This window comes from Stegodyphus dumicola, chromosome 5 (assembly GCF_044657685.1).
Source record: "Stegodyphus dumicola isolate Sdum_Otavi_A_Nest chromosome 5, ASM4465768v1".
Lineage (NCBI taxonomy): Eukaryota > Metazoa > Arthropoda > Arachnida > Araneae > Eresidae > Stegodyphus > Stegodyphus dumicola.
In genome coordinates, this window is record NC_140772.1 from 139517729 (window position 1) to 139544269 (window position 26541).

At 33.4% G+C, this 26541-nt stretch overlaps 2 protein-coding genes across 2 annotated transcripts in view; one reads left to right on the forward strand and one right to left on the reverse strand.

Moving 5' to 3' along the window:
* Positions 1-22924, reverse strand: part of LOC118183877 (UTP--glucose-1-phosphate uridylyltransferase-like) — a 106333-nt gene extending 83409 nt beyond the window's left edge. The window contains exons 1-3 of the mRNA XM_035353486.2: positions 22746-22924; positions 14693-14818; positions 9127-9234 (exon numbers count right to left, since the gene is read on the reverse strand). Coding sequence (XP_035209377.1) covers positions 9127-9234; positions 14693-14818; positions 22746-22772 — 261 coding nt within the window. The 5' untranslated portion in view covers positions 22773-22924. The remainder of the gene's footprint in view (positions 1-9126; positions 9235-14692; positions 14819-22745) is intronic.
* Positions 22925-24281: 1357 nt separating this feature from the next.
* Positions 24282-26201, forward strand: LOC118183878 (zinc finger BED domain-containing protein 5-like). The gene is made up of 3 exons (XM_085817838.1): positions 24282-24317; positions 25086-25365; positions 25519-26201. Exons 1-3 carry the CDS (start codon positions 24282-24284, stop codon positions 26199-26201), a joined length of 999 nt encoding a protein of 332 aa, XP_085673964.1.
* Positions 26202-26541: the final 340 nt, after the last annotated feature.

The following is a 26541-nucleotide window of genomic DNA, read 5'->3' on the forward strand; positions in this document are numbered from 1 at the left end:
CCGATGAAGGTTTACGGTAAACTGTAGTACTGAAGTTGGATGTGTTACGTGTGACCAGAATGTCGAGAAACGGAAGAGAATTGCAAGTCTCAAGTTCAAAAGTGAACTGAATAGCAGGATCAATAGAATTCATTGTTGAAAGAACTCTATTTAAATCATCTTTATTACCTTCAAACAGGGTAAAAGTATCGTCTACATAGCGGAACCATGCCGGGAAGTTTAAAGTTTCAAATAATTTTGATTCATAATAATGCATGTAGATATCAGCCAGGATGGGACTGAGGGGGCTTCCCATGGCTAATCCCTCAGTTTGCTTGTAATATTTATTTTGGAAAACAAAATGTGTTTGTTTCAAACAGAGTTCAGTGAGAGAAATTAGCTCATCAATTTCGATGCAAGAGAAATGAAATTCGCAAAGTCTGGTTTCTAGACATCTTAATGCACCCTCCACTGGGACACTGGTGAATAATGATTTTACATCAAAAGAAACCATGAGTAAATTACGAGGAGAAATGTTTTTAACCTTTTTTACAAACTCTATTGAATTTTTTATGGTGTAAATGTTATTTATTGTCTAATAGAGTGGAAAATCTAGAAACTAAATATTTAGCTAATGGATACGAGGCAGTACCTAAATTTGATACAATAGGGCGGAAAGGAATACCACTTTTATGAATTTTGGGAAGAGCATATAATCTGGCACAATTCGCAACAGATGGGATAAGCGAATGTTTTAAGTTGCTTGAAATGATTAGCGAAGATTTGATCGCAGTTTTTATTTTGGATAAATCCGAAGGTGAAGGATCTTTAGGGATCGGATTATATGGTCCTTCGTTTAAGAGTTTAGTGACACCATCGATGTAAGTGTTCTTATCCACGACGACTATCTGACCACCTTTGTCAGCCTTTGAAATGACAATATCCGGGTTAGAATGAATCTCGCGCATTGTAGCTCTTTCTCTCGCAGTTAGATTTGGTTTCAAAGGTTTATTATTGAATTTCACATTATGAGCGATAAGATGCCTAATCATTTCTTTCTGTGAATCTGAAACTTTACTGAACTTGAAAGCTTTTTCGATAGGAGCCAAAATCTTTGCAATCGAGAATTTACAGGTTTGTGAGAAGTTAAAATTATATTTTAGAATTCTCTCTTGTCTTCTGAAAGACTAACATTAGAAATATTAACTATTGGCTTGATGTTTACAATGGGAAGATTTTTTGAATTACTTGGACTGGAAGACTGTAAAAGAAGTTTTTCGAATTTAACTGCAAGGGTGTTTTTATGACGGTTAACTGCATTCTCCGTTCTAGACCAAGACTTTTGTTCAAGGGCAGTGAATTTTGGATATGTTTTAGCGAGTTCAAGATGAAGCTTATAGAGTTCATGCTCAATTTTGGACAATTGTTGACGTGTATCCCTTATCACGGACCGAAGTAAGGCAAGTTTGCAATTTAACAGAATTCTTGAAACGCGACTCGAAGGTTTTTTGATTTGATTTTTGTCCATTAGCTAAATATTTAGTTTCTAGATTTTCCACTCTATTAGACAATAACATTTACACCATAAAAAATTCAATAGAGTTTGTAAAAATAAGGTTAAAAACATTTCTCCTCGTAATTTACTCATGGTTTCTTTTGATGTAAAATCATTATTCACCAATGTCCCAGTGGAGGGTGCATTAAGATGTCTAGAAACCAGACTTTGCGAATTTCATTTCTCTTGCATCGAAATTGATGAGCTAATTTCTCTCACTGAACTCTGTTTGAAACAAACACATTTTGTTTTCCAAAATAAATATTACAAGCAAACTGAGGGATTAGCCATGGGAAGCCCCCTCAGTCCCATCCTGGCTGATATCTACATGCATTATTATGAATCAAAATTATTTGAAACTTTAAACTTCCCGGCATGGTTCCGCTATGTAGACGATACTTTTACCCTGTTTGAAGGTAATAAAGATGATTTAAATAGAGTTCTTTCAACAATGAATTCTATTGGTCCTGCTATTCAGTTCACTTTTGAACTTGAGACTTGCAATTCTCTTCCGTTTCTCGACATTCTGGTCACACGTAACACATCCAACTTCAGTACTACAGTTTACCGTAAACCTTCATCGGTTTGCCTTCCACCACACTTTAAATCATGTCATCCGACTAAACAAAAGTTAGCTTCATTTTATTCCTATGTTTTCCGTGCTCTTCAAGTTTGCTCCTCCAAACTAGCCCTTGATGAAGAACTAAATTATTTAAAAGCAATACTGACAGGGGCTTTTCACCCAACATTATTAATCAAGCAGTTAAAAAATTCTCATCTCAACACACTAAAAGCCACACTCTTATTTTAGGAAATTATAAAAATTCTGTTGTCATTCCCTTCTTTCCATCAATTAGCTATAAAGTTGCACATATTTTGCAGAAATTTAACTTTCGAGTTGTTTACTCTCCCATCAATAAAATTCCAACTTCTATACTCAAGGACCCCATTCCGGATATGAATTCCTGGGGTATTTATAGGATTCCTTGCCAGTGCGGTTTAATTTACACTGGCCAAACTAAGAGAGCCTTAAAATTTCACGTCAAAGAACATGAGGCATATGTTAGAAAAAAGGAAACACAGAAGTCTTCTGTTGCTCAACATTGTTGGTCCGAAAATCACACTTTCAATTTTTCTGCTGCCAAAATTATTCAAAAAACATCTTCCATTGGAGAACTGGATTTTCTAGAGGCATTTCACATTCATAAAAATCTTTCTGTTCTAGTTAACGATCCTAATTCCAATCCAAATTTGCCTTCGGCTTTTAGAGAAATTATGTTTTAGTTCTGGTTTCGCCAACAGATGGCACCACTTGCTTATTCTTGTCCAGGCTTTCTTATCTTATCTAAACATTATTTCCTATCTTGTTCATTTGCGGTTTTGCAGCTGAAGATGATGGTTCGGTAAAACCATCGAAACTAGTCCTGTGAAAATTTTGTAAATTAACGCTGATTTTTGTTGTTTGACTTCTGAATTAGTATTTATTCGGCGTGTTATTGTGTCTTAATTATATGTGATTCTATAATTATTGTGGAAAATGCTACAGTTGTAAAGTCCTAGGTTTAATGGTCATTTTTTAATTGCTCTAGTTCTAGTTTTTCTTGAGTAAGACAGCAGTCAAAAGACAAACTGTCTTCTGTATCTAGTTGAAATGGCAGTACGTATGTTTGGCACTACCATGTGTGAAACTTACTATTAAAGAATTTTGTAGTTTGTTTGGGTAGGCATTCTAGCCAGTTATCCCAGTTATCAGAAATTATGTTAATCAAGATTTAACAAGAGTGTTAAATATAAATTTTTGTGATTATATTATTAGTGATTTATCATGTTAAGTAAGGTCAAAATTTCTTTCTGGAATTCCATAGGTCTCCAAGTAAGAACCTGGGAATTATTTAATTATGAGTTATTGTAGTTAAGCAATATGCTAGTTGGTGCCAATAAAATTATCTAGTCTTTGAAATATTAATCGATATATAACTTAGAATGATTAGTAAGCTATAAAATATACCATCTGAATAAATAAATTAATTTATTATTTGAGTGACTGTGTGATTTATTAAGCATTAATCCTTCATCTTGGGTGTCTTTATTTTGTATTAATAGCATTTCAATGAGCATGAGTCAAGTGTTTAGTCTGAGTATCTGCCTGGGTACCAAATCATGTTTTCAGAAGAAAGTTTCAGAACATTTCAATGAACAGACTTTGAAGGTTACATTGAATTGAGTTATCTCTAGCTATTGGGGAGATATTATGGATTTGATATGTTTGGAATTTCTTGTGTTTTCAGATAATAGAAACTTTAACTGATTAAAAGAGTATTTTAATATTCAAATGATATTTGGAATTTTCATTATTACTGGAAAAAAGTGTTTTCAGTTTTAATCACAAGGCACTAAAGAATGACCACTTCACTTTATTTTTCAAAATATTGTTTTAATGAGTTTTGCTTACATTTACTTACAAAGATATTCATTTAATTAATTAATATAATATCAGTCTTCAGATTAAAAATTTACTTTGTTTTGGTCCAACACCAGTTATTTAACTAATTAACAAAAATTAAATTCCTTAATATAAAAATTTGTTTCTACATAACAAGTTTTGTGCAAAGTAGTCCATGCAGACAAAACCAAAATCTTATGATCTAAATGATCAACATCAAATGGTTTAAATAAGTGTTACATCAAATGTTTAATACTTACATTCATCAGTAGTTCAGTTTAAATTTAATCAAGCACAATCAACATATGGTGATACTCAAGGAATCAAATAATTTAACTTAATTTCTCATATCCAACTAGTATCTCAATTAAAAAAGAGAAGGGAAGTTGTGGTAGTAGGTCTGCGGGAAGTGAAAAAGGCACGTCACATTTCATGTGTACATTTAATGTGTACATCATCTATTGGTAATCAAAAAATTTCCACTTCTTTAAAAGAGTGAAGAAGGAATTAGATTCATTGATATAGTTGATGAAGGATAATAAAACTCAAAATAAATTCTCTGAACGTGGAATAGAATTGAAGTTTATTATTGAGAAGACAGCTTGGCAGGAAGGATTCTGGGAATATATGGTTTAATCTCTTAAAATTATTTTGAAGAAAATTTGACGCATATCATTTCTGACATTCAGTGAACTGGAAAGAGTGACAACAGAAGTAAAGCTATATTGAATTCTACACCTTTAAACATTTATAAATTAAATAGAGAAATCTAAGAGAAACAGAAGCTATAGATCCTGGACACTTTTTAAAGAAAGATGGTTACTATCACTATCACAAGAAAGCTCTAAATAGATTTCAGAAAAGGACAGTTGTACACACTGATTTAAACACCAACAAATATTAACAGAATATTAACACTTTGCAGAAAATGGCAACAAGATTTTTTGAACCTAAAGGTCTGCTCATTACTCAAAGTTGGCAAAAAAAGACGTGTATCCGAAAGATGGAACTATTGTGTTGATACTGAAAACAAGATTCTAAGATTATTATGGAAGATGGGAGTCATTACTGAGATTTATCGAGGATGAGATGATAACATCACAGTCTTTTCTATTCATTTGTCTAATGACAACATAAGTAAAAGACCAGTTCGCCTATTGCATCTAGTGGAACTAGAATGCAGTAAGGACAATTCCAGCAACTGTCCTTCTGGAGCAGAGGATATCAAAGTTCAAGAGACCTCATTGGCACTGTGATGCCCTTGCAAGAAAGCAGTACTTTTATAGCTCATAGCAGACTGATCAAAAAGTAAAAGGATTACATGCTGCCTCAGGCATGTAAGCTTTTAGGTATTTTTGACGGTACCAATATCGCACACATAGAAATAACAACGAGAGTATAGTAGTTCATTGGTAGGAATATCTGTACATCAGCTCAAGATTATTCTTTCATAGCTCTTTTTTTGACTTCCAAAGATTAGAAAAGATCACGACTAAATTGCCCTTTTATTACCTTGTATTTTATCATATGTAAAATGTACATTCTTATATCAGGTTATAAGATATTTCCACTCTCCTAGCGTGCCTACGTGGTGTAGTGTTTCTGCACACTGGGCCGGTATTCCAGAGGTCCATGGTTCAATTCCCAGCGAAGGCCTTTGCTCATTTTTCATCTCTCTGGCTTTTCCAATTTAGCTAATGTCTTTACAGTGGCGCCCTAACTAAAAGGGTGTTGGATGATGATTCTCCTCACGCAGGATTTGGCGATTGGGTCTCCAAAAAAACCCCAGTCGCCCTTTAAAAGAGGAAGTATATAAGGTATTTCTCCCGCCTTCCTAGCGTGCCTTTGTGGTGTAGTGCCTCTGCACGCTACGTCGGTATTTCAGAGGTTTGTGTTTGTCCCGGCGAAGGCCTTTGCTCATTTTTCATCTCTCCAGCTTTTCAAGTTTACCTAATGTCTCTACAAGGTTATTTCATTAAAATACTTTGTGTATTTCCTGAGAAATATTCCCTTCCCCCCTTTCTTTCCTGATTTAATTTTGGCTTGTTTTGTATAGTGCTGTGAGCTGAAGTTTTGTGTAGGCTTTATTAATATAAACTGGGATGTTAATGTTTATGAATCTATGTAAAACTGGATAAAGATAAGGAACTACTCTTATATGCGCCCTCAGGTTGCCAAATTTCTTGCCAAACATTTTTGATGAGAAACTCCATGGTGCTATATTACTATCTAAATTTTTTGTCTACATTTTGAACTTTAAAACCTAAAATGTCTCCAAAAATGCGGTTTTCGCGCATGCGAAAACCCCGTTTTGAACACACATTTTAAGTTAAAAATCCGAAACAAAAACAAAAAAATTTAGATAGCAAAAACGTAAAGTTTCTAACCAGAAATATTTGACAAGAATCCATGTACACAGCAATATGTTTTAAATTAAAAAAATATATACGAATTGCACAATCTAGGCAGCGAAAGAATCTACAAACTATGCACACCTTGCTTTAATAAATTAACATAACAACAATAAATTTCAAAGAATACCATGTACAAAGCATTCTGTTTAAACTTTAAAAAAAAAAAATTTACGAATTGCACAATCTAGGCATTGTGCACAAATCAACAAAATAAACTAAAATAACTAATAAATTACAAACAATTCAAATAACAACAGAAATCCATAGTAAAAAAACAACGAACATAACATTCTACAAAATAAAAAAAAATAAAATAAAATGCACTTACCATAGTACATACGTGAATAAAACTCACACAACGTCTGTCAACAAAAGTGCCACGATTTTGCTATATCAGATGTCTTTCTGTGATTCAAAATTTCGTAAGTAATGATAAAAACTTCCTCCAAAGTTAACTTACTACACGAAAACCACAATCCTAAACTTAAACTCCGCTGACAGCCACATACTTTACCAGCAAGCATTTGACTGCAAATCAACACAAGAACTATCAGAAATTCCCTTCTTCATCTGAGTTCTCTAGAAGCTCCGCACTTCGGACTCTGTTTTAAAAGTCCCACAGAAATTCCCAAACTACACTTCGATCCTCATAAACACAGAAGTGAACAAAAGACTCATTAACAACTCCAACATCGTACCTTTTAATACTAAATTTACTTTCTACACAATCTAAAATACGCGACTGAAATCTTGCCACCACGTCTCTGAGTTTCAACGTCAAAAGGGTTGCCATACAAACAGCGTCGTCCACCAAACCATCCCACAGCATGGAATCCCACCAAAAACCAGCACAGAACACATATCGCCACATTTGGTGATCTTAGGGTGCATAGTAGAGCCAAAGATAAATTCATTTGCATGAATAATTTTGCTTCTCAAAAATCAAATAAAAAATATTAAACAAAAATCTTGAAATGATCTGAGATTTAGCTCTACATTTGGCTGCCTTATAGTACTATAATAGTGTTGCACTCACCTTTTTGTTTCCTAAACCCCAAACAGAACTACTTCAGACATTTAAGCTTACCTTCTTGCTGAGAATTAAAATTTAACTGATATTTTTCAATAGAAACAAAAGATTAGAAAAATACTTTTTCACCCCAATTTAAAACATTCTTTCTTTTATACTAGGAACTCATAAACTACATTTTAAAGATCATTACTATATGTTATCAATGTATAATTGTACAGGGGTTGGACAAAAATATGGAAACACCTTTAAAAAAACATGTTTCTCTACTTAATATGGTGTAGGAAACCCGTTGGCATCCAAAACAGCTTGCAGTCTTCTCGGAATGGATAAATACAGTTCCTGTATGTTTGCCAAGGGAATATTATACCATTCTTCCTGCAAAACGGTGGCAAGTTCAGATAACGATGTTGGCGGTGGATAACGAGAATGCACTTTCCGTTCCAATGTAGACCACAAAGGTTCGATAATATTCAGGTCTGGTGACTGTGGTGGCCAGGGGAGATGGGACAACTCATCCTCATGCTAAGAAAACCAGTCCTGGACAATGTGAGCTGTGTGAACGGGCTTTGTCGTCTTGGAAGACACCATCACCATCGGGGAACAAAGTTTGTACCATGGGATGAACTTGATCGGCCAAAATGTTCACATAAGTCTTGGCAGTCATGTGCCCTGACACAGTTATCATGGGGCTAGCAGAGAACCACGATATGGCTGCCCAAACCATAACAGAAACCCCGCCATGTTTCACTCTTGGCAACAAGCAGTCTGTATTATAGGCTTGAGATGGCGTTCTCCAAACGTAAATTCGGCCAGAAGTGGGAAAAAATGTGAAAGAAAACTCATCAGACCATATTACTCACTTCCACTGCTCTATAGTCCAGGCTTTATGACTTAAACACCACCTTTTCCTTTTACGGGCATTAGCATCACTGATGAGTGGCTTCTAAATTGCAGCAAGGCCAGCAATTCCCTGTTTATGAAGCTCCCTTCTAATTGTTTTGGTACTCACAGGGTTCGGTAACACAACATTCATTTCAGCAGTAACTTTTGCAGCTGTGATTCTTCTTATTTTTTGTCACAATTGCCCTTAATGATCGTCAGTCACGATCACTCAGGACACACTTTCGTCCGCACTGTGATTAAGCAGATGATGTTTTTCCGCTTTTCAAATATGCGGAATAAATCTTCGATACAGTACCTCTTGAAACACTAAACACCTCGGCTACCTTGCTTACGGAAGCACCTATCATACATGCTCCAACAATTTGCCCACATTCGAAGTCTGTTAACTCTGACATAATGCAATGACAACCTAACATAACAGTACTCCGACAACAACTGAACTGTTTAGCACATTTACGAAATTGTATAGGTGGTGTCAGTAGTCAAAAACGCCAGCGCCACCTACATATTTCATTAAAATCAATCTTTCTTTTCAAACATGCATTTCACAAGGTGTTTCCATATTTTTGTCCATCCACTGTATATTACTGCCATTAATTAATTAGTAGACTGTATCAATTAGTATTTAGAAAAATAACATAGTAAAACACACATGCCATGTGTGTAAATTATTTTTCCTGCAGACTCTTTCAAATAGGAAGCATTTCAAAAAAACAATTTTCTTATTTCTTTCCATGTAAATACTTTATAAATTTGTGATATTGCTTTAAAATTAGTTGAAATGATTCAAAGTACTTACAGCTTCTGCTGGTATAGGTTCAATTTTATCCCATTGCATAGATGGTCCAACACCTTGTAAAAACTGCTTAAACAATTTTTGGTATCCCTCAAATTCGATTTCATATTTCTGCAAGATATTGGTTATTTAAATTTCTTTCATCATATAACAGTACATATATAAATTCTATATAATACTATGATACAAAACTAAATTATGTGAAAACGTGTCTCAAATGATATAAAACAAAAAAAGTAGTAAACAGTAAAATATCACAGTATTCTTTTTGTACTTTTACATTATATGCTAACATTAAGTCTAAAAACTAAATAATAATTAGTTACCATAATTACAGTAAATATCACAAAAATGTTCCATAAAATTATTTTAGGAATTATAAAAAAATTTTGCCCTGCTTATGGACTTTTCTTTAAAAAGGCCTTTGAGTTAATAACACTCATCATAACTAAGGTGACCAGATTTTCCGTAGGGCAAAGCGGGACACAGGAATCCAAATTTGAGTGGGAGAGGGGGGAAAAGGGCAGAAAAATTTTTAGTGAAGTCGCATTGTCCTGTAAAGAATTACCCATCATTTGTGAATTAGCGTGTGTGTTAAACAGACTCTATTATTGAAAGAAAAAATATAATTTATCCATATCTCAGACTGAATTAATTATTAAGTCAACAATCACAGACTTTGGGATCCAGACTGAGACAACTCAGATGCGCTTTCAGTAAAAGCGAACAAAGAATAAAAAAAGCAGTTGGAAAATAAAAGTTTGTAACTTCCTACCTACATTACTGCTTGAATGTGTCCATCCAGCACATGACGCCGCAAGTGTATTAATTTGACGCAGACGATGGTCCTTCCTGATCAGCCGCAGACCTAGAAGGATCATCCTGTGTAGGTGCTCTGTAGACATATTTCATTGACGAATGAATGCATCTAAGAAGTTTTGGCTCTTGTACAAGTCTTTCATAGACTTCATCACAGGAACTACCAAACTTAAAATTGCACTTCACCAATATCATTGCTTGTAGTGTTTTCAGTATTAACTGTGTTTTTTCAGTTGTCCATATGATATCCATAGATGAGAAAACTCTTTCACTGGCAGCGTTTGTCCCTGGAAGACACAACAAAAACTACATAATTTTCTGGATTTGTGCACATGGCACATCTTTATCCTTGAAATGACGAAAAATCTCAGCCCATAGACAGTCGAGACTAGTTTTCTGACAATTCCAATCTGCAATCTTTTTTGGTGAAGTGAATCGCCTAATGTAGCTTACTTCGTCAAATAACTCGTTATCATTGATGTCCAACCTTCAGAATCTTCCACCCAAAAAGTTGTACGCTCTCTTTTTCCAATGACAGTGGCTCCTTTAACGCAACCCAACTAAATGCATTTAGATCTTCGAATTGCTCAACCCTCTCTTTCAGATATTCAGCACAGTTGTCATAAAAATTTACAATGATTCTTATAATGTCATTTTTTCTCGCCAATCCTTCTTCTTCTAATTGGGTAATCAGCATACGTACTTTTTTGGCAAAAAGCTTTTTGCGCTTCTCTCAGTACATTTATGCATTAAATTATCCAGTTCAGAAGATACCTCCAATGCTGTTACAGTCTGTGCTTCTATGTGCAGAATTGCCGCTTGAAACACCGCAGCAATATTATGTATGAAATAGAGCCACAATTCAGCCCAGGTATCCTCAAAAAAGTTGTGGATTAGGGTGGGGCATTTCCCTTCCAACAAGAAATAAGATTTTAGTGGAGAAAACAATTTTAAAACTCTCTCTACTGCAGGCATCAGTGATAACCGATCTAGTTTTCCCATATCCTAAAATGCGCTGGTACTATATACAGGCAAAGTCGCAAAATTCTTTGAATGACTCAACACGAACAGTGTAGATATAGAAATAATAAATTAATTTTCATAATAACAGCTTTCGTATCAATTTGCAAGCAATCTCCTGCTGTTTGGATTTCGTTGGGGGCGATATGAACAGCACAACCAATACCTAGCAGTTTCCTCTCGAGGGCATCTTGTAATATTGCAAAAGTGTTGTTTCTACCTCTTCTTTTTAATCCTCCAAAATTCGTGTTATCGTTGTCTACGCAGAAGCCAACAACATTTTTTGTCAGACTCTGCCGTTGTAATGCATTTACAAGAAAATTGCAAATCGTCTGTGCTGTTTCTCCAGAAAGAGATTGCATGTTCAGGATTTTAACTTTCACACCTGACAGTGGCACAAAATACCTCACTATCACAGGAAATAGTTTGACATCCTTTTGGTTTGACACGTCTGTAGACAATGCCACAAAATTCGCGACATTTAATTCTGCCTTAACTTGGTTCATTGCATATGGACAAAGTACATTCAGGACAATGGCTTCACATTTTGTTTGTGCACAAGTGAATTTTGGATTAAAACATTTTTGCATTGGTTTGAAAGTACAGTCTATCGACCTAAAGCTGTGACTGTGATAAATCGTGTAGTACGCAAAGGTACCTTCTGTAGCAGCCAACTGAGCTTCCTTTTCACCTAACTCAGATCTTAAAAAACAGTTCATAATTGTACCTGGCGATGCCGACAATTTCAGGGTGTTTTTGCGACAATCCGTATTCAAATGCTTCATTATATCTCCACGAATGCTGTGAGCGACGGAGAAATGTGATCCACATTTGTCGCACCTCACGTCACTATCGGTGTTGCTTCTAACCTTCTTTATGAATGGAAACTCGCCTTGTAATTCCTCGTTGAATTTCAACTTTCAATTTAGCATGACTGATGCTCAATGGAGACTTGAATAATGTCAGTCACATGAGGAAAAAATAAATAACCACCAAAACATGACAACCGCGCGCACAAACCACGTTAGCCAAAGAACATGTATATAAAGAAGGAAAGGTTCTATAGAATGTAATTTAAACCAGTTTGCTATTACGTAGTTTTCGACATTCATTTTGGCATGACTGATGCTCAATGGAGACTCGGATAATGTCACTCGCATGAGGAAAAAATAAATAACCACCGAAACACGACAATCAGGTGCACAAACCACCTTAGCCAAAGAACATGTATGTAAAGAAGAAAAGGTTCTACAGAACGTAATGTAAACCAGCTTGCTATTATGTAGCTGGAAAGCGGAGGGAAAATTTGCCAAGAGATTTGGTGATGGAACCTAGCAACGAGAATTTTCCCCTCCGCAATGTTTACAAGAAATTGAGGAACATGGTGTTAAGGAGAAATGTTCTTTGACAAAACATTTCTTTGACTTTTCCTGATAATTTAAACTCGGACTTCTGCACTTTTTTTTTTTTTTTTTTTTTTTTTTTTTGATCAAAATAACTAATCTATTAATTAATTTATTTGCGTGAAAAAATATTTTCTTTTCCTTCAAAGTTTAAAGAAATGTAAATCTATATTCGTTTTATGGACTCTTGATAAACGTGACCTTCGAACTTCAACGCCAGCTTGGAGCTTCAGCGACAAATATTTCGAGCATGCTGTTCTTTGCCTTAGCCACCAACGTGGTCGCTGCCCACATATTCTGAGCGATAACATCAAAACTCTATCGGAAGCAAGCATCAGGGAGGCGTCACCAATGCGCCATGGTGCCAAATTCGAGTAAATTGACGTTAAGAGTCCCTTTTGCAGGTCTTTTTGTTAAGAGTCTCTTTTGCAGAAAAGCGGGGGAAAAAAAGGCGTCCTGTCAGGACAAGCGAGGGACCTCGGGACATGAAGTCTGAAATCTGGACTGTTCCGCCTAAATTGGGACGTCTGGTCACCTTAATCATAACACATTTAAGCGATCCTTAAGAAAGAGATTTAAATACAAGAATTAGTGACATAACCATGCCAATTTTAAAATTGAACAAAATTAAACATTAGATTGGCAATGACTCTATTATAAAATGAATAATAGTTTTGAATTTAGTATAATTTTAACTTTCACTGTATTAGAGTTATTAGAGTATATGTACACTGTATTAGAGTTAGAGTTCACTGCCATTGTATTTCACAGTATTGTAATAACAAAACCCACATTTAAAATATAAATATCAATAAAATTCAGGACTCAATTTCTAAAGTCAGAACTGCTGGATTCTTAGAGAAGGCCATCAACAGAAGGAAAAAATAAAATAACTAATAATTAAAACAAAAAAATAATTTGATTGAAATTAAAATTCAATAAAATTTTAAAACATTAATAAAAATTTAATACATTGTGAAATTAGTGATAAATAGTTAAATAATAAAGTAAAATATCAAACTTTGTCTCATTTGGGGTTCTGACTGGAATTACAATTGCACTCAAAAAATAAATATCTCAGGCATTCATCAAGCATTTAAACCTTGAATATATGGGATAATGTACTATTTCAAGGGATGATTAAAATTAAAACTATTCTTTTTAAAACACACCAAAGAAAATAGATAAAACAGTTTAAGTGATAATAATGAGAATAGAGAGAATGCTAGAAACAAAATGAGAGCATCAAAGGAAATTTAATGGAGAAGTATAGCTTCAAAACCAAAGACCAGAAGAATCCAATTTTTTCTCATCACAATGTCTTGCTGATATAATTCCAGCTATCAAACAGAATGGGACAAGGGAAAAAATTTCCCCTGAAACTGATCTGATAACAATGTGAAAACAAACATAAAGCTAAAAGTGACAACTCCAGGCTCCATATTGGGTTACATCATTCAAAAAAGTCTACATATGCTCTATAGTGGGAAGTTACTAACATTGCACATGCACACCAGGCTGATCCCTTTTAGTACTTTCAGGGATGAAAAATTTACCCAATCCCATAAATTCATTCCATTTTCTGGATAATAAGCCTTTAACATGTGGATGAAGTCTTCATTTTATTAAAAAAAACCTTGTGTACCAAAAAAAACCTTGTGTCAAGACAGACATGCATTCAGAATTTAGAATCTACTTTTAAGACATATTAATTATTAAAATAAAATTTGTCTACGGAAGTTCTTTTTTCACTTACATACAAAAGCCCCTTTATTTAGAGCTCCAGGGCAGTCCTACTAGAATTACAATTTCTCTCAAAAGCTGAAAAGTACAGGAGGACGGATGCGAACTGCGGCGGATGGGCTCTGCTGCAGTTTAATTTCTGCCAAAAGGGCGTATGTATTTCCTTTACATATACACCTCTATGCATAGTTATCAATATTCATACCATAACAGAAACCATGCCTACTGCTTAAGACAGCATAAATCAATGCACACAGTTTGCATTGCAAATACAGGAATATTAAAAAAAAAAAAAAAAAACTAATGAATCTCATATTAAAGCACAAATCTGTTATCAGCTTGAAGGTCAAAACACCTTGTTTCTTTTTCTTTTTCCTTAAAAGTCATCGATATTAACATATGAAATGTTAGTTTTGAGAATTTTTTATTACATTAAGCAAAAACAGTAGAAAATTTCTAGAGCCTAGATCAATAACAAAAATGAGTAAGTATATATATATCAAATGATTATGACATTTAGCTTCTAAAAACAGATTTCTACATTACACATTCTAAATTATATTTCTGAAAGCATAAAAATTTACCTCTCTATCTGTTGAAACTGTCATAAGCAGCTTTTGAAGTTCATGCGCTAGTTGTATTTCAGCATCTTTCTTTGTTAGTTCTTTAAACTCTGTAGTGTCACTAATTTTCTTTTGATGGCCAAATTTCTGAAAATACATTAAAAATGGCAAATATACAGAAAGTAATTAATAGTTTAAAAGTTAAAAATATTCACAATTACTAAATCAAATTAATAAACTGTCATTAAACAATATTAATTTAAAGTAACAGTGAGATGGAAAATCTTTGAATTTCCGTACCCTGACAGTTATTTGACTTCAATACACAAATTTTTTATTACACATACCTCCCACTATTCCTTATTATCATTCACAGTTTTTGTTACAGAGTTAATTTTCACTCATTCTGTAAATACAATCAGAAATTATATACAATAATTTTCACTCAGACAACCATCCATTGTTGAATGAATGAAAATGAATACAAATTATTAAGAGTACATAAAAAATTGACTCAATTAATTTAATAACCTGTTAAATTTTTAATTACATTAAATTTTAATTCCTTCCAGTTTTACAAAACAAAAGCAGCCATAATGGCTAAAATAGTTATCTCTTTTATTAATGGATTCCCACCATGCTTTTGCGAGATAACATGGAAGCCCTAACAGTATGATACTATGCATGTTGTGTAGAATCTTAAGCTTGATTACATGCACAATTCAATAATAATAGCTTCATGAAACAAAAATTTCATTGTCTTTCATGTTCAAACATTCAATAAAATGGCAAGAAAAGAAATGATTAAAACAATAACTAATTTTTGTAGTAAGTTTTAAATGAAGACGATATTACTGAAATCTTACATTGCAATGACAATGCCTCAATCACTGATCCATTAATGTTAAAACAATATCAATGAAAAAACATACCAAAACAAAACAAAAAAAATGTATGAAGTGAGACGGTGAAAACAACCATGAAATTTTCTAATAAATGAAATATGTGAAGAAAAGTTAAATGAAGATGATGCAACTGATTGGAGTGATAATATCCCAATCACCAGTCAATTAACAGATGGCAAAATCTTACAATTTTAAATTCAGAAAATATCACCATCAATAGTGAGGAAAGTGACACGATATTGAGAATAAAAACATTTTAGTAGTCTATTTAGTGAGAATCCTCAACATGGCAGTTACAAAAGTGAACTATTGAGCTAGGCAACTGAACAAGAAATTGTCTCCATATAAAATTAAAAGAGAAAAGTACTAATGCACATAAACAACACAAAAAATAAATAAATGAAATAAAATAAAATAAAAAAGAGGAGAAAAGGAAAGGAAATTGCTTAATTTAATATCCATTATAAATTATAATAAAACAAGATAAACATTAAAACCATGCTTTTTTTTTTTTCGGGAGGGTTACATTTGCTTTCCTTATGCTTTATTATTTCCCATTTAATATTTTTAATTTATTTTTTTCTACATGCCATCTTACTAGATTTAAATTAATAATCTAAAATCCAGAATCAGTGAAGTCCCAGCAATTCTGGATCTCAGACTTTGCACTGAGATGCACAGCTTGGAAAAACCTTTTTAGGCTATCTTTACATACTGTTCTGTTTGTAAATAATAATAAAAAGTAATGAAAACAAATTTTATGAGAAATAAAAAAAGTCTACATGGTTGCCAGTAGATGCTGATCGGCAAAGAAGGCTAAATATAAAATATGTAAATCCACAAGCACTCAACCACATATAAAGGTGTGCACATGAATGAAGTGGCTAGTGTCACAAGTATATTTCAATGTGTGCCAAAAACATGGCAATCCTACTGTAGAGACATTAGGTATTTTTGGAAGCAGGCAAGATGAAAAATTAGCAATGGCTTTGCCGGGAATCGAACCACAGACCTCTGGAATACCGGTCCAGCATGCAGACCACCACACCACGAAGGCATGCTAGGAAAGCGGGAGAAATACCTCATATACTTCCCCTTTCTAAAGGACGACTGGGGTTTTTAGGGGACTCAATAGCCAAATCCTGGGTGTGGAGAATCCTCATCCAACATCCTTTTAGTTCGGGCACCACTGTAGCGACATTAGGTATTTTTGGAAGCAGTCAAAAGGAAGAATTAGCAACACCTTCACCGGCAATCGAACCATGGACCTCTGAAATACCGGCCAAGTGTGCAGACCAACACACCATGAAGGCATGCTAGGAAAGCGGGAGAAATAGCTTATACTACTAAATAGTGAAATGAAGAGTACAGATAATCAGAAAGTACATTTTTCTGTATACTTCTTAAAAACTAATGTCAATATTTTCCTTATCTCACTTTATATTAAATTTTGGCTCTACTCTTATATGCACCCTAAGATCACCAAATATGGTGATATGTGTTCTGCGCTGGTTTTTGGTGCAATTGTATGTTGTATGGCAACCCTTTTGACATTGAAAACTCTTTTGCTGAAGTGGTTTAATTGCTCGTTGGTTTGTGTCATGCTTATTTTGAAATGGCCTATGTTGCAATGAGAGACGTGGTTGCAAGAGGGTCTGGGAGATTATTTTTATAGGCTGTACATGATAGAAGTAAGGAAATGCTGATGCAGTGTATTAAAGAGTGGACTGAGCCTTATACAACTACAGTCAAAAGTCGTTAATTCGGACACCCATAATCCGGAATGATCTATAATCCGGACCTCAAATCTACAAACTTTCTGCGACGCATGCGCGTAAGACCTTTACGGCTGCGAATATGCGTGTGCGCATGCGCATAATACGTTTACGCAAGCGCGTTTAATGTATAACGGATGGTATAAGCTAGGCTGAAATTATCTAATTCAGGTAATGTTGCAGATTGCGTTGTTCCTTAATCTTCGAAATGGATCCGGCTTATTATTTTTTGCAGACTGTTACAGGAATTTTATAAAAGTAAGCTTGAACTTTCGATTATGTCAAATAGAATTTCCGATATATATTTACTAATATGTAAAGGATCTACAAAGCGAAAGTATGTTTCGAAGTCCATTAAACCAAAAGTGGAATTGCTGCAAAAAATGGATAAAGGCATATCCTTTGATTATCTAATCATTCCGAAATATGTTTATCAATTTCACGCTGCTCTGCGGGGGAAGGGAAACAACACGGCGCGCAATGAATTGGAAGTTGATCCGTCAGCACTATCCTTATCTTCAGGGCAGATGTTTTTATTTTATTTGTCTTATAATTCCTTACTAAATGTAGTATTTTATCTCGATGTACTCCGTCTTTGATATGATTTAAATCAAATTCCTCCTCATTATAATTCGCTTCCGATAGTGAAGAAAGTGACACAGAGGTTATTGAAAACGAAAAAATTTCGATTGACAAATTAGTCGATATTCTCTACACAGCAATTATAGGACTTGACCAGCGGAACTTTGTAACTGAAGAAGAAATTATGTCTGTTTATAGAATTAAAGAGAAAGTATTATCACATAAAACAAAGCAACTTAAACAACTTGCATTGAAAGAAATGTTTTTTTTTTTTTTTTTTTTTTTTTTTTTTGTAAATTTTGATATCCTTTAGATCATAATTGTTCTTTATTTCATAAATTACGGTTTCATATTTTTAATTTTATAACTTCTGCATGCCATCTTACCAGATTTAAACTGATGATCTATAATCTGGAAAAATCGATAATCCGAAATTGCCGAAGTCCCGACGAGTCTGGATTAAAGACTTTTGACTGTATTTTTTCGGATGGCTGGAAATTTTACAAAGATTTAGGAAAAGAAGGTTTTGAACATTTATTTGTGAACCATAGTATGAATTTTCTGGATAGTGCGTCTGGCTGTCATATAAATATGATAGTGATTACGTGGTGGCATGTTAAAGGCGGTATGAAATTAGTATTTCTGCTGTTCAAAAAAGCATTCATTCATGGTAAGTGCATTTTATTTTATTCCTGGTCTTATTTCGTAGAATGTTATGTTCGTTGTTTTTTTAGCATGAATTTCTGTCGTTATTATTGTTTTTTTGAATTGTTTGAAATTTATTTTAGTCATTTTAGTTTATTTTGTTGATTAGTGTGTAGTGCAATTTGTAGATGTTTTTTAAAGTTGAAACAGAACACTGTGTACATGGTATTCTTTGAAATTTATTGTTGTTATGTTAATTTATTAAAGCGAGATGTGCTTAGTTCGTAGATCCGTTCGTTGCCTAGATTGTGCAATTCGTATATTTTTTTATCTTTAAACAGGATGCTGTGTGCATGGTACTCTTTGAAATTTATTGTTATGTTAATTTACTAAAGCGAGGTCTGTGTAGTTTGTAGATTTGTTTGTTGCCTAGATTGTGCAATTCGTAGATGCTTTTAAAATTTAAAACATATTGCTGTGTACATGGATTCTTGTCAAATATTTTTGGTTATAAACTTTACATTTTTGCAATCTAAATTTTTTGTTTTTGTTTCAGATTTTTAGCTTAAATTGTGTGTTCAAAACGTGGTTTTTGCATGTGCGAAAACCGCATTTTTGGAGACATTTTAGACTTAAAGTTCGAAATGTGGACAAAAAATTTAGATAGATATATGGCAGCATGGAGTTTCTCGCCAAACATTTTTGGCGAGAAATTTGTCGTCGCATTTGGCGACCTGAGGGTATATATAAGAGTAGCTAATTAAATTTTCTATGTTCTTATAAATTTTTTGCAGAGACGAGCAATTCTGCATTATGAAGCTATCTCAGGCTTGGTAAAATAAAGATATTGTGCAAGAAAAATCATTTAAGCTTAAATTTTCAACAAATTCCTTCAATTTTTTCTGCCAGTGTAACCTTGGCAACAATTTGACTCATATTTTTCATACATCTTTCTAGTTGAATCTGCCTATAAAATAACTTCAAAGTTGTATAAGATATTAAAAGACTTTGACATGGCATGTTATTTAAACCTGTAAAAACAACTACAAGAACCAAAGTTGGCAAAATAAGACAAAGTATGTGGTCAAAGGAAGACAACGAAGCATGATAGCATGACTGCAGCAAGAAAACACTTCTTAACAACTTGTGAACAAATAGTACCTAACGATTCTGGTACCTAACAAAGTTCCAGTCATAATTAATCAATACCATTAATTAATCTGTACCAGTTCATAATTACAGTATCATTTTGACTTATTACATAATGGTTTAGCAAGAATAAGATGAATTAATTTTTTATATGCATTTAAGAATGGTATGCAGGATGTTATTTATAATTTTTAATTATCAAAATACAACTGTAAGCTAAAAATAGCTACATTAGTATTTTAACAATTTCTAATTTAACTACAAACATTATAAAAAATAATTTCAAATGGCATTGCTATGACATAATGCAAACCACCTTGATCCATACAAAATAAAACCAGGACAGCTATATCCATTCAGTGATTTAAATCCTTTGGCCAATGATCAGCAGAAATGATAAAAGAAATTATTTTGCCGAAATTATATGCTTATGACACATAAAAGAAATTATTTTGCTAAAATGAAGGACTTAAAAAAAAAAAAAAAAAATACTATATTACCAATGAAAATGACAAGACAAAAATGACTAACAGCCCATATATCAGAAAGGGTCTCAGAGTGCAAAGAATTACATTTTCACAACTAATTGTTAATTTAGAAGTTCTGGAAAGAATGTCTCTGCCAACCCAAAACAGATATGATATTTACATATGCTCTGCAATTTTAATGTTTATACTTTTATATTAATGCAGGAAGCTGCTAATAAAAGCACGAGTTTTTAGTATTATTAAGTTGGAAAACCAATGATAATGCAAAAATTTTTGAAGCTGAAGTGAGAGCTTTTTAAATTTCCATGTATTACATAATAAATTTGTATGATGTAAAAAGTAATGATCACAGTGAAAATAGAAAGTTTTAATTTTCTTAAAACGAAGTACTTGTGTGGATGATAGCAAAATTTTAACATTTATCTTGGAGAACACATACAATAAAAAATGCCACAAACAAGCAACTTTACTTTTTGGATTGCACCCTTACCTTAGATTTACTTTCAAAGAAGTAGACATGTGATGACAATTTAATTTAGTGCAACTCTGTGTGCAGAGTGTTCACATAATAAAACTAAAATATTTCAATTTTTATTGAATATATTTATATGCAAATGGATTTATTTCATTTGTAATAGAGAAGAAAGTAATGATGATAATAAATAAAAACTGAAAAATATCCTCCTTAAATAATAAAGAAATGTATAAGGTTTTTAAACATTTAAATATGAGGCAGGCATCACCAGTCAGGGTTCAGTTTGACACAGAAAATGCACACAGGCGAGACTCATCATTCTTAAAGGATCAATCATCAAACTCAGCACTCACATTTATTTACTTGTACAGTCTGCAGCATAGTTAGTTGAAAAATGTTAGAAAGTTACAATTTTAATTTAATGCCTGCTGACGATTGGAAATGTTGATTTACTACATTCACCAACTGGTACTGTTTGTAAACTAATTAACAAAACAGAGTGGATTATGCATTGTAACTTCATTGCTCAAGCTCCTATAAAAAATGTCACTATTGAACAATAACAAGGGAAAGTGCAGAATCACCCACTGCTTGGTGCGCTAAGAATTGCACAAACTCCATATCCATGTACAAGTCAACCTATTTTCACTTAAAAAAAAACATAAAAGAATTGCAAAAATTTCACATTACACAATCCCTTTGTCCATGTACATGTATTTTCACTTAAAAAGTCAAAGGAAATTGACAAAAATCCATTTCTTCTTACTCTTGTAAAAAGCGCTAAATGTAACGTGCCAAATAAGTGGGCGATTCTGCACTTCACCCGAATAGCTATCCTGAAACAAAATGGATACATGTATTTACAGATGGCTATAGAAAGAATAATGTTGCTGGTGAAGGTGTATACTATAAACAGTTTTCACAGTACAGCCCCAGTAAGTCAACCTTTTTCAAACTTTGATGGAGAAGTTCATGCAGTCTTTTTTGCTGTATCTAATTTGAAATCTAGAATTGACTTTTTTACAAAAAGCACCATTCTTGTTGACTCTAAATCGGTCATAAAGACAATAGCTCTTCAACATCACTCTGAGCCTCCTCTTGTGTAAAAAATAAAACAAGATATCAGGGAACTAAATATGAATGGAAAAACAATAGAATTTCTGTGGATACCATCCTAAGTAGATATTGATGGTAATGAAAAAGCAGATCTCTAGGCAAAGAGGATACAAAGTTATTTATTGAACAGGGTTCCATGCCTTTGCATTCAATTAGAAGTATTCAAGATAATTTTATGTCAGCTTATTACATAGAATTATCAATTAAATCAAAGGGTAAACTCTGGGAGAATGTCAGGAATGATTGGAATGAGTTCAGTCACAGGCATACATAGAGAGGCTGTGACTAATTTCAGATTGCATACTGGGCATGAGTGCTTAGCCGAACATCTCAGCAGAATAGACAAACTGACTGATAGCCAATAGATTATCTATAAAACAGATACTATGAATAAGCAGCACTTTCTGTCTGGACTTTGACCCTACAACAAGTTACAACATAGTGGTAATGTTCTCCAGCTGTATTGGATGGCCAGAGATTTTATAGCCTGAGCACATGGTTGTTTTGCCTCTAATCACAGAGGAATTTTTAAGATTTTAATTGTGAAATTTTTGTCTTAATTTTTTGGTTTTTATAAAGATTTTAATGCTGCAATTCTTAAGTGTTTTTAACATTTTTAATGCGTAATTTTGATTTTTTTTCTTTAATTTTATTTTTATTTCCGAGAGGCCTGATGTCAATAGATTGATTTCTGAATAAAGACATACGAAACAACAACACCTATAAACAGATTTAAATACTTCTCAAATATATGTAAAGAACCAAAACACTAATAAGACAGAAAATTAAAAATGATATTCAAAGGATAAAGAAATTAAACACATATTCTATTGAGTAAAAGTTAGAAATTACATATACCATAAATTTAACCTCCAATTTGTTAACTATAAAGAGATTTTTTTTTTAATAATGAAGTATAAATTAAATAAATATGCTTACAGACTTGACTTCTAAATGACAACTCATTTTTTTTTCTTTTGAATCTTAATGAAGTAAATTACAATCTGTACAGAATATTTGTTTGAGGATTTAAAACAGCATGTTTAGTTCACACTTCGATCTCATAACACTCACGTATTCAATGTGACCTACGGCTGTCAAATGAAAAAAAAGACACATTTAAATAGACAGACAGACAAACAAAGTAGACAGATGTCTTGTTTTGCACCCACTAAGTCTTTCTGCACCGATGGGCGAAAAATCAAGCATAGGTGCGAAGGAAAGGTATATAGAAAGAGGGGTAATTTCGTATTTGAGGAGAGTAAAAAGGAACTTCGGATGGAACAATGGATGGGACAAAATAAATTTTAAGATAAATGGCCCAAAAATAATAGAGGGGGAAAAAAAAGGGCCTATAGAAAGAAAAGGAAAAGAATTAGAAAATATCCTAAAATACGATTGTGTCCATGAGTGTAGTTAAAAGGAGTTCATTGCAAAAATTAGTGTCTTTAAGAAGCAAACTTAGCTAAGTTAAAATAAATAAATAAATAAATGAATTCCTACATGGTAATGTGTATGCCCTTATCTTGAGACCTAACTAGAAAAGACATATATCATCACAGAGATATACATAATATTTTAACTAAAGTAACACTAACTATTACCGTTTCCGAAAAATTCATGCATATTTCAGAAAAACAATAATTGACAAAATCATAAATCCATACACAGTGGGAGAGCATTTCAGCAAAAATAAATTATACAGTTTATTTTTCTTAAATATTAGTTAAATATAAAATTAATTTATTAATTTAACCGATGTAATTTATTATAGTACAAGTTTAACAAATTCCGTCACACTGTATTTATATTTGCTCATAATTCTAAGTTTGAGACCTGAAAAAAAAAGTCGGGGATCTTAGTTACAAAAATCACAATCTATACTCATCGATGGTCAAGAGATCCCCATTTTCCCCTCTTAAGAAATTCCTACGCACGAAAAGGGGGGCCTCCGAAGGGTGTGAATGGCTGATAAGAACGGACTACTGATAAGGAATGTGGCGTCTCTACGGAATAGTTACGACAGCGGTTTCCAACCTGGGGGCGCGAGACTGTTGCAAGGGGACATGCAGCTGTTTCCAAAATATCATTTTCGAATACAAACCAAAAAAGTCGAATAGGTGTCAAAAAAATGAATCAGCAGTGTACGTAATCCACAATCCTCGCCGCGAATTTTTCGGGTACAAATGCTAAAACATCCCATCTGTTACAACTGGACTCTGAACTCCCAGCATCATCTAGCGAACTTTAGAATTAATTAAAAAACTTTGAACTCGATTTGCGTAGGAGGAGACAGTCGAACTGCTACGCAGTAGGAGAATTGGAACCGCTTTGTATCTGAAAGCGCGTTTAATTATCATGGATGTTAAGTGTAAATCAATTATGACTGTATATATGTATATAATAATAATAATTTTATTGTAATCTCTATAGAAGGATGTGCCTTAAATTTAGTTTAAAGTTTTGACGATCTTCATGTCGATGGAATACTCGCCACCCGGATTCGAAAAGGTAAGAGATATTTTTACCTTTATTCATTTGAACTTACTGTTACACCATCCATACTCTTCTTGGAACGAAATATCTCGCTTTCACGTTTGGAGCCGAGCACCGGTGGGGCGTGGAATCAAAAGACAAGCACTCGCAACATCCCGGGTATTTTCGTGCTTACTCGCGCCAAACTTCAGTAAACAGAAGCATCTGATTGTTTCTGTTTTCTATGAACAGAATTAGTTCGTTGGTAGTGCTTGCGATAACCACGTTGATATATAGAATGAAACACTTCGCTTTGGTAACTTCTAAATAAATTAACATTGAGGTAAATTTCATAACTGTTATAATAGTAAATTAATTTCATAACTGTTATAATTTATTAACCAGGAAATGTAAATTTAATGTTGAGGTAGTTTTTCGGCACAAGCTTGAAGTGCCAGGGTTATAAACATCCGAAACAATAAAATAACATCCTGGCCGATGTTAATATACTATTTTTTCATTACTAGCGCTTTTTTTACTTTCTCGTAAATTTACCAGTAACCGTTTTAATTGAGTAATATGAATATTGTTATTGGAAAAATTCACGGTTATGTAAGAAGAGCGCAAGTTATTTTTATGTTGTTTATATTCCAGTAATTAATTTTGACAAAAAATGTTTTTAATTCTACATTTAAAAATTATCCCAATTAAGACTGATATTTAATTTAAAAGAAAATATTGATATAATTGTATTGTATTTTAAATTAATATAAAGTCATTGATTTAAAATAATATCCCTTTTAGGTGGATAAATACGTAACTGGCTTGAAAAGAAATTTAAATGAAGCAGAAGCAGAGGGCAAAAGAAAAGATGATGAAAATATCGGAAATACATCTTTGCAAAATAGTAAACCTAAATATAGAAAATATGATCCAATGTACTTATCATTAGGATTTACATATAAGGTTATTAATGGCGAAGAACGACCATTGTGTTTGCTGTGTATGAATACTTTGGCCTCAGACAGCATGAAACCAAATAAATTAAAACGACATCTTGAAAAAGTCTATGCAGATCACGTTGGCAAGACAAGAGAATTTTTCCAAAGAAAATTAGAGAATTTAAATAAACAACAAGAAATGTTTTCAAAGACCATGTCTGTAACACAAAAAGCATTGCTTGAGTCATATAAAGTTTCTTATAGAATTGCTAAATGCAAAAAACCCCATTCAATAGGAGAAACTTTGGTGCTACCTGCAGCTATTGACATGATAGAAACGATGCTCGATGAATCATATGCTGATCAACTTAAAATCATTCCACTTGCAGATAATACGGTGGGAAGACGAATATCCGATATATCTGAAGATCTTTGCGATCAATTAATAGAAAAAGTAAAACTATCTTCTTTCGCGTTGCAAGTAGATGAGGCTACCGATGTTCTTAAGGATGCACACTTGATAACATATGTAAGATATGTTGTGGAAACTGATGTTAGAGAAGACATGTTATTCTGTAAACCTATTGAATGCAATACTACAGCAAGGGAAGTTTTTAAAATCATTGATAATTTTTTTAATGAAAATGGCATTCTGTGGGAGAACTGTGTTGGACTATGCACAGATGGAGCTCCATCTATGGCAGGAAAAAATGCTGGTCTACAGGCACTAGTTCGAAAGGTGGCTCCTCGTGCAGTTTGGACGAATTGCATGATTCATAGACAATCACTTGTTTCAAGAGATATGGGTGAAGATCTACTAACAGTATTTGAAGTTATTACAAGAGTTCTAAATTTTATCAAAAATAGCCCATTAAGAGGAAGGCTTTTCGCAAAATTGTGTGATGACATGGGTTCAGAATATAGATCACTTCTATACTATTGTGAGGCACGTTGGCTTTCTCGTGCCAAAGTACCGTAATTTCCGGAAGAAACGCCGCGGCGTTTACATGTTTAAAACTTAAATTTTCAGCGGGTGCGGCGTTTCTACCCATGCGGCGTTTAGGTGCACTAAAAATAAAATATTTCCTTTAATGGTCATTGTACATAGTTTGAATAACTTTGTCATTGTACATAGTTTGGATGGCGTTGTCATTGTACATAGACCACTCAGTTGTTCCAACACAAAAGACCACTCAGTTGCTTTTTGCGAACGTTATTTTGTTTACATGTTTGTTTTGAACGGACCTACATGTCTTATTCACCCTAAACGGGATCTCAGAACAATAACATTCTTCCCCCTTTGAAATCAGCATTCTCAT